At 41.0% G+C, this 13070-nt stretch overlaps 1 protein-coding gene across 3 annotated transcripts in view; it reads right to left on the reverse strand.

The window, feature by feature from the left end:
• Positions 1–13070, reverse strand: part of ULK4 (unc-51 like kinase 4) — a 320737-nt gene that overhangs the window by 253746 nt on the left and 53921 nt on the right. For all 3 annotated transcript variants that reach the window (XR_004960164.1, XM_036267041.1, XM_036267042.1), the window contains exons 19-20: positions 12699–12782; positions 5066–5227 (exon numbers count right to left, since the gene is read on the reverse strand). Coding sequence is in view for 2 of the 3 variants with exons in the window: in XM_036267041.1 (XP_036122934.1) it covers positions 5066–5227; positions 12699–12782 (246 nt within the window). In the remaining variant the exon portion in view is untranslated. The remainder of the gene's footprint in view (positions 1–5065; positions 5228–12698; positions 12783–13070) is intronic.

Genomic DNA, 13070 nt, shown 5'->3' on the forward strand with positions numbered 1-13070 from the left:
GATTGCTGGGCTGCTGCCCCTAGTCTCATGCAGCAGGTCTGCATTTCCAACAAGCCCCCAGGTGATGTGCATGCCGCAGTTCTGGGGACCACACCGGTGCAGGGAATCTATGGGGCCAAGAAACAACTAGAAGTGAGTCGGGAAATCAGCAGCAGGGGCAGCAGATTCAGACTATTAGGAGTGGGACAGGGAGCAGGCTGGTGCCTCCACACTGCCTCCTCCAGCCAGTGCTCACACGTTCATTCGGTCAATGGCTACCTACCGAGCACCTGCCGCATGTGCTCAGGAAGGGAGTACGAGGAACGGGGCTCCCCCCTTCCTGCAACGGCGCTCTAATGGGAAAAGATGTGTGTTTGTAAGTTACATCAATTTGGCTGTACCCCTGGGACGGGGGAACAGTGAGAAGAGAGGGGCCAGGCGTGTCCCAACAGAGAAGGTGACATTTAAGCTGAGGCCTGAAAAATGAGGACTGTGTCATGTGAATAGCCAGCACAGAGCACCCTAGGCATGTGGAAAACGGGAACGGTCCTGAGGCAATCATCTCAAAAGTGCTTAGATCCCAGCAATTCTGGAAAATGTCAGAACATGTGTGTTCGAAACAGTGAGTGAGGGAATGAGCATGATGAGATGTTAAAAAAGAGGTAGGCAGGAGCCAAATCACCCAAGTTCTTCAAGGTCATGTGAAGAACCACTACACTTATCACGGGGACCACTTCGTAAAGTACATAAATGTCTAATCTCTATGTCGGTACTTGAAACTAATATAATATTGTATGTCAACTACAGATCATTAATTAATTAATTCTGATCTTTATTGCCAAGTGCGTACATGAACCTCCAGGGCAGAAAGAGAGGAGGAAGCGCAGCTCTGTAAAGCATGCTGGGAAGGAAGCCACTGTCACCCCTGCCAGAAATATGTGTGAACGGACATCAGAAGGGACAGTTTCGGTGTCTGTGACCTCAGTATTTAATAAATTGTCACATATATCTGTTTATGGGCCAGGTACAACTTTCTTAGGATTATGATGTTAAGACAGCTTTGTCTTAGGATCCCCAAACAATAATCTCCTACATTGTCCCCATCCTACATTTTTCCTTGCATCCCGGTAAAGAGTGATGTTTACTGTTACTAACCTCCCACCCTCTGCCCATGATGTGGAAAAGGAGGCCCCTTGACCTCCGCAGGAAAGTCCTAACGTCCAACCACAAGGCCTGGCTCCAACTTAATGGATGAGCAAAGCACAGTCCTGACCGTCCAGTTTAGTCTATAAGGAATTATAATAAAATAAGCTAACATATTACCCTAAAACCAAAAGCACCAGCCAGTTCTTACGTAAGAGTTAACAGTCCCTTCAGGAAAATGGAGGGAAGCTGTTGAAGGGTTTTAGCAGAGAAGAGTGAGAAGATGTGACTCTGTGACATCAGTCTATGTGGAGAGGAGTTAGTGGAGCATCACACTGGCCACAGAAAGAACCGTTAGGAGGCTACGCCAGTGGTCCGGGTGAGAGATGGTGGTAGCCTGGGATATGGGGACAGCAACACAGCCACAGAGAGATCACCAGATCTGAGAGATACTTACGAATTAGACTCATAGGACAGGCTAGCTGGATGAAAACAAAGTGGAAGAAGCTAAGGGAAGGGAAAATACCCAAAATGACACCTAACCCTTCATTTTCCTTCATCCATCTTTTCTTACCTTCCCCTCCCAAGATCAACATGTCAGAGTCTGAGGAAGGGGCGGGGAAAGGGAGCACTGAGCACCGTGGCCGAGAACAGAGTGGCAGGGAGATGGAGGGTAAACAGAGGAGGTAGCCACAGTGGGTGGAGCCGATGACTCTGAATAAATAAATTAACTGATGGGAAAAAATCAGTAAGTATATTGAGAATAATAGGAACCAGGTTACTCTCTATCTGAGAAGGAATTAACAAACAGAAAAAAGGTCTAGAAAGAATCCGAAGGTATTAAAGTTGGAAGATTAGCCCTGGCCAGTTTGGCTCAGTGGTTAAAGCGTCGACCTGCGGACCAAGAGAGTCCTGAGTTCGGTTCCCGCTAAGGGCACGTACCTCCGTTGCAGTTTGTCCCGGGCCCCAGCTGGGGTCATGTGGGTGGCAACCAGTCGATGCGTCTCTCTCACATTGATGTGTGTGTGTCTCTCTCTCTTCCCCCCTCTCTCCTTCCTGCTCTATCTGAAGATAAATGTAAAAATGTCCTCGGGTGAGGATAAAAAATAAAAAATTTAAAAATTTACAAAATATAAAGTTGGAAGATTATATTAATATGAATGCATGAGTCCTGCTCTAAATATGTAGTGATATAAATATATATACAAGAACAATTATAAATATATGTCTGTATATGAGTACATGGTGTTTTCTAGTTGTATATCGAGAGGGCCTAGATGCAATGACACCCCACAGCAGTAAGCACAAAGAGTACCCAGATCTTGGTTTCTAAATACCAAAGGCTCCTTGGAGACATGACAGATCCCAGAGCAGCGGAGAGAAAATACAAAATTATCCCAGAACATTACATGGTGTCAAAAAGTAAGGAAATGCTCAAACAATGATAGAAATAGGTCAACAGGACACAGAAGCCAGCTCATGATCACACGGGCCAAATCTAGGACGACTTGAGCATCCAAACTATAAATCTAGTAGCAGCAGCAGTATCACACTACAATCCATTGACTAAAATGGGCACCCGTGACAATGACATAAATACAGGCACGCATGCGCGAGAAGGAAAGGCGCTTCCTACAACAGAATTCCAACCAATATCGAAGGCCTGATTTTACACCGCTCATGAGCTATACAATACAAATGGTTTTGACATTTTCAAAGGGTTGTAGAAAACAAACAAAGAGAATATGCCACAGAGGCTGTATGTGGCCTACAAAGCATGAGACATTTATTATCTGGCAATTTCTTTATAGAAAATATTTGCCAAGCCATCGTATCAAAAGAATGGTACAAATAGACGGTCATCATATGGCAACCATCGCAGAAGTGCCTGGTCCAGGCAGCAGTCCTCGGTGGTGCCAAGGAGGTTTCATGAGGAGGCACCAGACAGGCCCAGGTTGAGCCCCCCTCTACAAAATAAGAGCCCTGAGTTATTTAAACATGTGAATGGCAGCAAGTACAGAGAAAGGCTGAGGAACTGTTTCATACTGGAAGACACTAAAAAGACATGAAAGCAATTTACAACACTTGACACTGAATAGGAGCCTGGAACAGAAAAGGAAAAAAAAAAAAGACATTCTTGATACAACTGGCAAAAGTTCAGTGGAAAATAATTATTTAGATGAATGCTAAGAACAAAATACGAGAAGCCCAAAATGAGAGAGTGAAGCTTGATGTGATAGATGAAGAAAGGACTAGAAAGTACAAGACTTTGGTGGGAACAACTGGAAAAAAATGTTGCCAAGAAAAGAAACCATGCTGATATAGATGAAAATGAGAACATTAACACAATTAAAGCAAGACAGATTTATTTTTTTAAAGGTCCAAGATTAAAATGGATGCCTTGAGATATAATTCCAAGACGCCTGGAGAAAGTTCACTGGCATACTTTGTTACTGACTCTGACAGTTCCTCCATAATTACTCACACCATAATTGGGTTTTATAATTTGGAAATCATGTGGCTCCTGAAGCAGGTGTGTGTGTGTGTGTGTGTGTGTGTGTGTGTGTGTGTGTGATATGTTATATATCCTTTGCTTAATGATATTCTATGAGCAGGATTGTTAGCCCTTGATCTTCAAAGTAACATAGGTAAATTTAAGATAAGAACTGAAAAATATCTATAAATATCCACAGGATTTAGCAACATGAAAGTCATTATAGATCTCAACAGGATCAGCTTCAGTGACATTTTTAGGACAGCACCAGACAGGAGTAGTAATTTGTGATGATAATCTTTATAAACAAGTATGGCTATAAAGGGGGCTATGCAGCCTCGAGTCCCTTTGACATGTTTCTCTGTGTGCTTTTCTCTTCTTTTTAATGGGGCAAAGAATACCTGAATGGTTATTAGAAGGCTCTAGAAGATAAGGATGGGTTAGTGGTTTAGGAAAGAGCAAAAATAACCATTTGAGTGAGGTTCCCAAAGAGGGACCGGGAGATCTGGAGCAACAGGCAAGGGTGCCTGTGACAGCAGAAGGGACAGGCCGTCGCTGCAGCGGGGGAGCTGAGAGGACAGGTGTGGATGTGAGTACATCTCCCGAGACGGCAGATTTCAGTGAGGGTAATTCCCACTGGGTGTCTGCACTTTCCTCTGGGAAGGAGGGGAAAAGTCATTTACGGAGGGTGCAGGAGGAAAATGTGGGACTGGAGGGTTAAGGAAAGGGGGACGTTATGAAACTGTCACGGGGGGGAGTGTAAGAATGAGCAGATGACAGAAGGACAGTGTGGCTGCCATATGATGTCGAGAGTTCCAATGAGATTAGTGATCAAAAAGAGCACTGAAACCAATTACATGAGAAAGGGGTGTATTTGTTCAAAAGACCATTAAACTGATAGAACCACGTTAACACATCTTCAAACATAATTAACCTTTATACAAAGTTATTATGACCATGTGAGCAAAACAGTAGACAACCAATCAAAATACAAAACCCCAAAAACCACAGATGCCTGAAAACAAATTCATTTGAACCACATGATAAACCCATTGAATATAAACTCTGAAAGAGGGAGCTGGCAGGAAACTCAGGGAGCACGAAAAACACACCAAACCGAACCCTGCACCCTGCCCACTGTCACAGGTTTCCACTCTCGCCTCCAAACACTTTGTAAAACCATCACCGTGGTCCACACAGTCCCAACAGAATTTCCTGATGTGCCAAGGTTTTCCAGCCCCCATTTTGAAACTTCTACTTGAGGAGAAAATAAAGTTATTGTTCTCACCAACTATTACTCTGAGGTTTCTATTCACTCTGTTTCTGGCACAGCTTTTGCTACTAATAGGATGGGGATACTAAGAGTATGAGATTATTGTTCGGGGATCCGAAGACAAACTTGGTATTAAAATATACACAAATATATCCCCAAAAGATGCTCCATCTTACCGATATTGCTGTTATCCTGAGAGAATCAACAGTGGAATGTTTGAATAGGTACCATAAAACAGGTCCAGTTTCTCCCGTGATAAAGCCCTGGGCCTGAGCAGAACAGGTGGTGCAGACATTTTCAATAATCTTTGCTGCCATGTGATTCACAACACGTTCTTCCTGGAAAATGAGCGAGCGGAGAAAAAGGAGATTAAAAGGGAATTATTTAGTATGAGAAACATATATATGTCACTTTTTCATAACTATTGCAAATAAAGGCCTGATACCACGAGGGTATTATCTGCCCATGGATGTGTTAGGTATTTTAGGAGAGGTGATCATTCTTTCAGGCTATTATGAAACTATTACCAATAACCTAGCATAATATAATTATAATATATTTTAATAAAAAGGCTGAAATAATATGGAAAATAAACAATATAAGCATAACAGAATTAGAAGATAATTTTAAAGTTATAACGAGCAGGCAGAACAATCCTAAGAAATCACTCAAGGCTGAGATAATTAGTGTACCAGTTGGCCAAAGACCATCTAAATAGGGGACATTAAGGAAAATCCTAAGAAAGGTGTAACCCCACAATGGTGTGACCAAACTAACCTTAAAGGCTATTCTGGATTGTCCTAATAATGCTTAAAATCCAGCCTCAAAAAGGAACAAACGCCCTGACCAGTTTGTTCAGTGGTTAGAGCGCCGGCCCAAGCACAGAAGGGTCGCAAGTTCAATTCCAGGTCAAGAGTACGTACCTAGGTTGCAGGTTTAATCCCCAGCCCCTGTCAGGGTCATGCTGGAAGCAACCAATCACTGTCTCTCTCTCACGTCGATGTCCCCCCCCCTTACCCCTTCCTCCCTCCCTTCCACTCTCTCTAAAAATCAATGGAAAAAATCCTCAGGTAAGGATTTTTTTAAAAAAAGGATCAAAGTATTTACAAGTAACTCAAATGAATCCAAGAAAACGGACAAAAGTACTTAAAAGAATTCAGAAAAACTGTCAATATAAAAATCACAATGTCTGAAATCCAATTAAATATTACCACACATGCAAAGCTGCAGGAAAATATGACTCATAAGAATAAGAAAATTCTGCCCTGGCCGGTTTGGTTCAGCGGTTAGAGTGTCGGCCTGCGGTCCTGAGAGACCCGGGTTCAGTTCCTGCTAAGGGCGCATACCTCAGTTGCAGTTTGTCCCCAGCCCTGGTCAGTTGTGCGGGTGGCAGCCACTCGATGTGTTCCTTTCACATCGATGTTTCTCTCTCTCCCTCCCACTCTACCTGAACAAAAAATGGAAAAATGTCCTCGGGTGAGGATAAAAAAAAAAAAAAAAAAAAGAATAAGAAAATTCGCCATGGCCAGTGTGGCTCAGCTGGTTGAGCATTGTCCTGTGCACCAAAAGGTCACCAGTTTGATTCCTGGTGAGGGCAAGTATGGGAGGCAACCGATCGATGTTCCTCTCTTACACCAATGTCTCTCTCTCTTCCTTTTTTTTTTTTTAATTTTTTGTTCTTTATTGATTTGAAAGAGAGAGGAACGGAGAAACATTGATGAGAGAGAACACCAACTGGCCACCTCCTGCATGCCCCCCCCTAGGGATTTGGCCCACACCTGGGCATGTACCCTGATCTTGAATTGAACTGGCGACCTCTTGGTGCGTGGGTCAACGCTCAACCACTGAGCCCCACCAGCTGGGCTCCCCTCCTCACTTTCTAAAAGCAATAAAAAACCTATCCTCAGGTGAGGGTTTAATGTAAGTGTGTGTGTGTGTGTGTGTGTGTGTGTGTGTGTGTGTGTCAAAGTATTATATCTATGATATAATCCTATGTTTGTTTCACAAAAAATATACATATATAAATACACTAGTAAAGAAAGGGCATAGAAAGACATATAATACTGTTACTTGTGATTACAATTAGTGGGTGTGGGGAGAGGGGTCCACTAATTCTACTTTAGACATTTGTACATTGTTTGGATTGTTGCAGTATGAGTACATTACTTTTCAACCCAAACTTATATTTTTTTCATGAAAAAATATTTTTTTAAAAATGAGAAGACAATGAATTATGTCTCAAGCTATAGTTTTACCCTCTACTAGCTATATATCCTTGGGCATTGCCGTCTCTGTGCTTCAGCTGTATCATCTATAAAACAGAGATAATAAAACACAAGGCAGTCTGAAAATTAAATGAGACAACATACACGAATACTTAATCTAGGTCATAAAAAGTAGTAAATTCTCAATGTGTTAGCTTTTCTTCCTATTATTATTAATATCATACAGGGTGAATTGTAAAGCTGCTAAAAAAGAAATTTCAAAGATACTTGAACTTCCTCAAACTTTGACACATTTCATTGCTCAGAATGAGTACTGGAGAGAATGCTTCCTCCCATTCCTGATGTTTCCTCCCATGTAGCTAGGATACATTAATGTAACACTTTGAACCTCTCTCTGTTCCTTTCCTCAACTCTACCCAAGGGGAAATAAAAGGCTTCATCTAGTTGGCAAATTTGAAAAGAATAAACTGGGAGTGCTCAGAGCTCAGCTCAACTCCTCCCCCTTTTCCCTGAGCACAGGGCCACCCACAGAGTTGTCTTCTAATATCGGCCCCCTGTCCCCTCTCCCCTCATCATAAGTCCCCGGACAGGACTCTGCTTGGAGAGTGCCACTGCATCTGGGGAACGCCAAGATTTGCTCACTATGGGAGTTCAATATTAGGAGGCCTATTTGCCCGTAGATACAAGCTATGTCCTCCACCCTAGTTCTCATTACATACCTAGATGACATTTCATCCAGCATGCCTTGCTCTTTGTCTCATTTCTCATTAGGTTCTGAGACTTTTCCCCTGAATGTGTGGTGAGGGGAAAGGTGCTATTATGCAGGACCTCTCAAATACCTTAACATGAGCTTTACATCATAATTGTCAGTCAATTCCTAGAGGACTCATTCCTGGTACCAGAAAACCACAACTATTTTAGCACCTAGGTTGGAAAGGGGCCATGTGTCATCCCAGTATTCTATAAACTCAGTGAGACTGTCAGGCCAATTCAACTTGCTACTGCCTGAAATGAGCCATCCCAGTGCCTCTGGGATCCTCGTGGGACACCACACAAGCACAAGGATTGGTGCTATTTTCTGCTTAATTAACTCTTCGGAAGGGATAACTGAACTGAACTAATATCTGCCATTTAAATCAAAGACCTACTTCATCATATCATGAGGATAAAAGCTATGATGATTAGAAAATGATCCTATGAAATAAGCCTATGATAATTAGGCTTTTAATGAATAGCTGTACTATGTTTTAATGGTGTTAAGTAGAGCTAATGTATTGCAGGCAGTCTTGACAAAACAAAAAAGTTTTGGTGCCAATATAATTATAATCTACATGCCTACTTTTCCAAAACAGAATAACAAAATTAACATCTAAAATACTGACATTAATTATTTTCACATTTGTAGACTTAATAAAACTAAGATCCTTCTTCTAAAGCAGTGGTTCTCAATGTTCCTAATGCCGTGGCCCTTTAATACAGTTCCTCATGTTGTGGTGACCCCCAACCATAAAATTATTTTTGTTGCTACTTCATAATTGTAATTTTGCTCCTGTTATGTCTTAGGCGACCCCTGTGAAAGGGTCATTCGACCCCCAAAGGGGTCACGACCCACAGGTTGAGAACAACTGTAAAGGCTTCAAGGTACCTGGAGTTTATTTTACGTAGTTTATTGTTTTAGTAACCCATGCAATCAAAATAATAGGATTTTCATGTCTTACAATATAGTGAGCTAGATTATCTGGACAACTCTATCCCTCTAAAAGCACCTAAAAATGCTAGATATAAAATAAGAAAATAAAGGCATCAAATTCTTGAACGAGCACCAAATTCTAAGGCCAGTGACTATGTAGGCAGGAACCCTGAGAAGAACCCAGAGCACTTCGGCTAATGTTTGTCCCAAGAGCACTGTCCAACAAGGTGAACAAGAGCAGTGCGAGGCGAGGCTGACGGCCCACACAAGTAGGAGTCAAATGAAGACCTCCCTCACCCCTGACCTGGCCAGTGGCTACAACCTAGTGTAACAGGTGGGAGTAAGAAATAACTCTCCCATTTCCCTGACTCCCCAATGATCAGAGTTGGGGGCTGAAGGTGCATGCTGGGGAAAGAAGGTTATAGGAGGAGAAGCCTTTAAGAAGCTGAAGGAGCCACAGTTGCTCTGGCAACTGACTTAATAGACATAACTGTGGTCAGAAGACAATGAAACAGTATTTTCCATTGTTGAGAGGAGTGTCAACCTATCAACCTACAATTGTATCCACAGACAAAACTGTATTTCAAAAACAAGAGCAACAGAATAGCCACTAAGAGAATAAGAGGAATTATAAAAAAATACATTTTAGCCCTGGCTGGTTTGGCTCAGCGGTCAGAGCATCAGTCTGCGGTCCAGAGAGACCCGGGTTCGGTTCTTGCTAAGGGCATGTACCTCGGTTGCAGTTTGTCCCCGGCCCTAGTTGGGTCGTGTGGGTGGCAGCCACTCGATGTGTCCCTTTCACGTCGATGTTTCTCTCTCTCTCTCTCCCTCTCACTCTATCTGAACAAAAAATGGAAAAGTGTCCTTGGGTGAGGATAAAAAATAAATTAAATAAAATAAATTTTAAACTAAAAGAAGACAAAAAAAAAAAAACACAAAACAGATGGAACAAGTAGCAAAACATAAGATGGCAGCTATAAATCCAACCAAACCAGCAATTACAATAAATTTAAATGAACTAAATACTACAGTTAAGAGAAAATGACTATAAAAAGAAGTTTTAAAAAATACAACTATATGAAGAGACACCTCAAAAATATAGTTAGAAAGGCTGAAAATAAGAGAATGAAAAAGGATATACCAGTCAGATCTAACCCAAAGAAAGATAGTATATTAATATTAGAACAGACTTTGGGCAAAAAGCATTAATGGTGATTTTTAAAGGTCATAATATAATAATAAAAATTTCAATAATCCAAGGGAAAAACCATCTAAATTTTCTATATATCTAATAACTAATACTCAAAATACATAAAAGCAAAATTTGACAAAATTGCAATCCTACCAAAAAAGACAATTTAAACATATATCTCAATAGCTGATAAAAATAGACAAAAACCAACCAGCATAGATAGAGAAGATTTATATCCATAGCTACCTGTGTATCAGATTAACAAACTTGACCTAATGGGCAGAAAAAAAAAACATTACTCAGCACCAGCAGAACACGCCTTTTTCCCCTCTACGTATACACAGACTGAGTCATAAGAAAAGTCTCAACAAATTCCAAAGAATTAAAATCATACACACACCATTCGTTCTAACCATAATACCATTAAGCTAAAAATAATAAAAAGATAAATGGAAAGACTCTAAGAACAGGTATAAGATGAAAAAGAAATAGAAGGGTACAGATCTAAGAGTACAAAGCATGTAATGAAGAGTACAAAGCATCTAAGAGCCCAAGGAATATGAAGATTCACACAGAGATCCAACCAATGTTAATCCTTGGAAGACACCACAGCTGGTATCTGGTCAGTCCTTACATGCCAGCACCAGCAAAGCCATGTGCTGGAGCCTCCCCGCGGAGCTAGCTGGCACAGGAGGAGGGAGCTACAAACCTCACACTTCACATACTCCTCTGTACACGACACAGTTCACAAGAAAAGAACCTAGATTCAGAAACAACAGTAAATTCTCTACATAGAAAAAAATGTTTAATTGTTGAAGATAAAAGGCTTAAAAATTATTTACCTTCAACTATGTCCTGAATATATTAGAGATATATACAAAAGAACTGTTACAGTTGACTTATTTTCGTAAAAAAAAAAAAAAAAAAAGGAATATTTTAGGGGGTACAATCACCCCCTAATTTATCAGTATTAGTGTGTATGCTGCCAAAGCACCAACATTACTGCTTTTCAAATATACAACATAAAATTTTCATAAATTAGAGAGTTCTGGACCCGCCCAACCCTCCCTCCACCACCTTATGAAAAATACACAAGACTTGCCATCACACCAAGACAAAAAAAATGCAAGTATGTTACTAAAATACAAAACAAGCCCTGGCCAGTTTGGCTCAGCAGTTGAGCGTCAGCCTGAGGACTAGAGTCCCGGATTCGGTTCCCAATAGGGGCACGTATCACAAAAAAAATATTATATATACATATATATATATAGTTTGATATCCATGTGTATTGTTTTAAAATTATTGTTAATAACTATACTATAAAGTATTAACAATAATTTTAAAACAATACACATGGATATCAAACATTATTCTTCATGTTATATATACAATGAAAAACATGAGATGAGGAGGAGAGAAGATACTTAATAAAGGAAACAACCTCATGAACTAGAATTAATAATCTTTACTAGGCATTGATCTAAGTTTTCAAAACTGAAGATATAAAGTTTTTTTTAATTTATTTATTTATTTATTTTTGTTACAGATGTTTCTCCTTTTTTGAAGATATAAAGTTTTAAAATTCATTTTATACTGTGAAAAGAATTCCTAGATGACTCCTTTGTCCTCGGTGTTCCTATATTTTGTTCTTTTGCATTTATTTTCTTGGCATATCTTTATCTTATCTCTCACAACACATGGGATCTGAGCGTGGATAGAAACGTCATGTCTTCATCTGTGAGCCCCCAAGTGTGCCTAGCTTGAGGCCTTGAATGATACCTAAACACGTCCTTTGACTACAGATAAACATGACTTAACTGTCCTATTATTGATAAAATACAATTTACTGGCTTCCTTCACATCCCATACTGACAACTGAAAACGCATCAACGCTACGGGCTAGAACGTGTCCAGATCTCATGTCAGGATCGCTGGGGGCACCTTGCAGTGCTTCACACTCGGAACGTTATGCCATCGCCAGGTAGTAATGAACTCAAAAGGAAGATGTTTACTATGACATATTTTTTTCATTCCTTAAGGAAAGTTTTTAGCCTATGGCTTTGCCTTGGGTGAAACCATGTCAAATGGTTTAAAGCAAACAGGAAACAGCCAACCTTTTAGGTCAGTTACAAACCCCTCCTGAAGTTACACGGAGGCACTACACGTACCAGTTGGTTGGTTGGCGAGCTGGCTGGTGTTGTCATTAACAGCAGCGTCACAAGGGACGTGAATAAACTGAAAAACCACATCACATAATAAATACTACCCACTAGGAAACCAGTGGCCACCAGTGGAAGCTCCCCTGTTTCCGAACCACAAAACGGCAGCCTGACCAGCCAGGCAGGGGGCTCCTGAGGCTGGCAGAAAGTCCCTGCGTACACCTTGCTTACCCAGCTGGTGTGGCGATAACTTTCAAAGGGGAGAAGGGGTAAGAACATGTTATTAAAAGCTACTTATGTTGTATATATTTGCTATCATCTTTTAAAAAGCAAGACATTGGAAAAAGTGAATCAGAAGGTTGGTTCATTTTCACACCTGCTCCACTGGAGGTCAGTTGCTGAGGGTGGCTTGTCGGGAAGATTTAAATTCAGGAGCGACACCTGGTTGACAAGCTCCCCACTGCTGCAGGCGACAATCCCACGCAGCAGCCCGAGGGTTATTACAATGGAGGGTGGCTACAGAGGACAACAAAGGAGCCTTACCCCTTCCCGAAGGCACCTCATTAGCACCGTGTATGCAGCCAAGGGAACAGCCCAGCCTTCTCCAGGGTGCTTTTTTTTTTCTTCCTAAAACGAAGTGGAAGAACAGGCTATGAAGCTAACAGCACAAAAGAGATTAACCCATTCAAGAGAAAAGCACGATTTCAAATACACAAACTATCTAAAACTTCTTAATGTTCTCTTCAAAGTACAGTTTACTACCTGACAATTACGGTATGATTAGGGGTCTCTCACTGCATGTACAGTTGTTCTCCCATTTCTTGCTACAATGCATGTGATGTCAATACAATCCCCTCATCAGAAACTGGATGAAGAGAACTAAGAAATGCCACCATGATATGGTTGATAGAGAAA

Source organism: Molossus molossus, unplaced genomic scaffold, assembly GCF_014108415.1.
Source record: "Molossus molossus isolate mMolMol1 unplaced genomic scaffold, mMolMol1.p scaffold_m16_p_18, whole genome shotgun sequence".
NCBI lineage: Eukaryota > Metazoa > Chordata > Mammalia > Chiroptera > Molossidae > Molossus > Molossus molossus.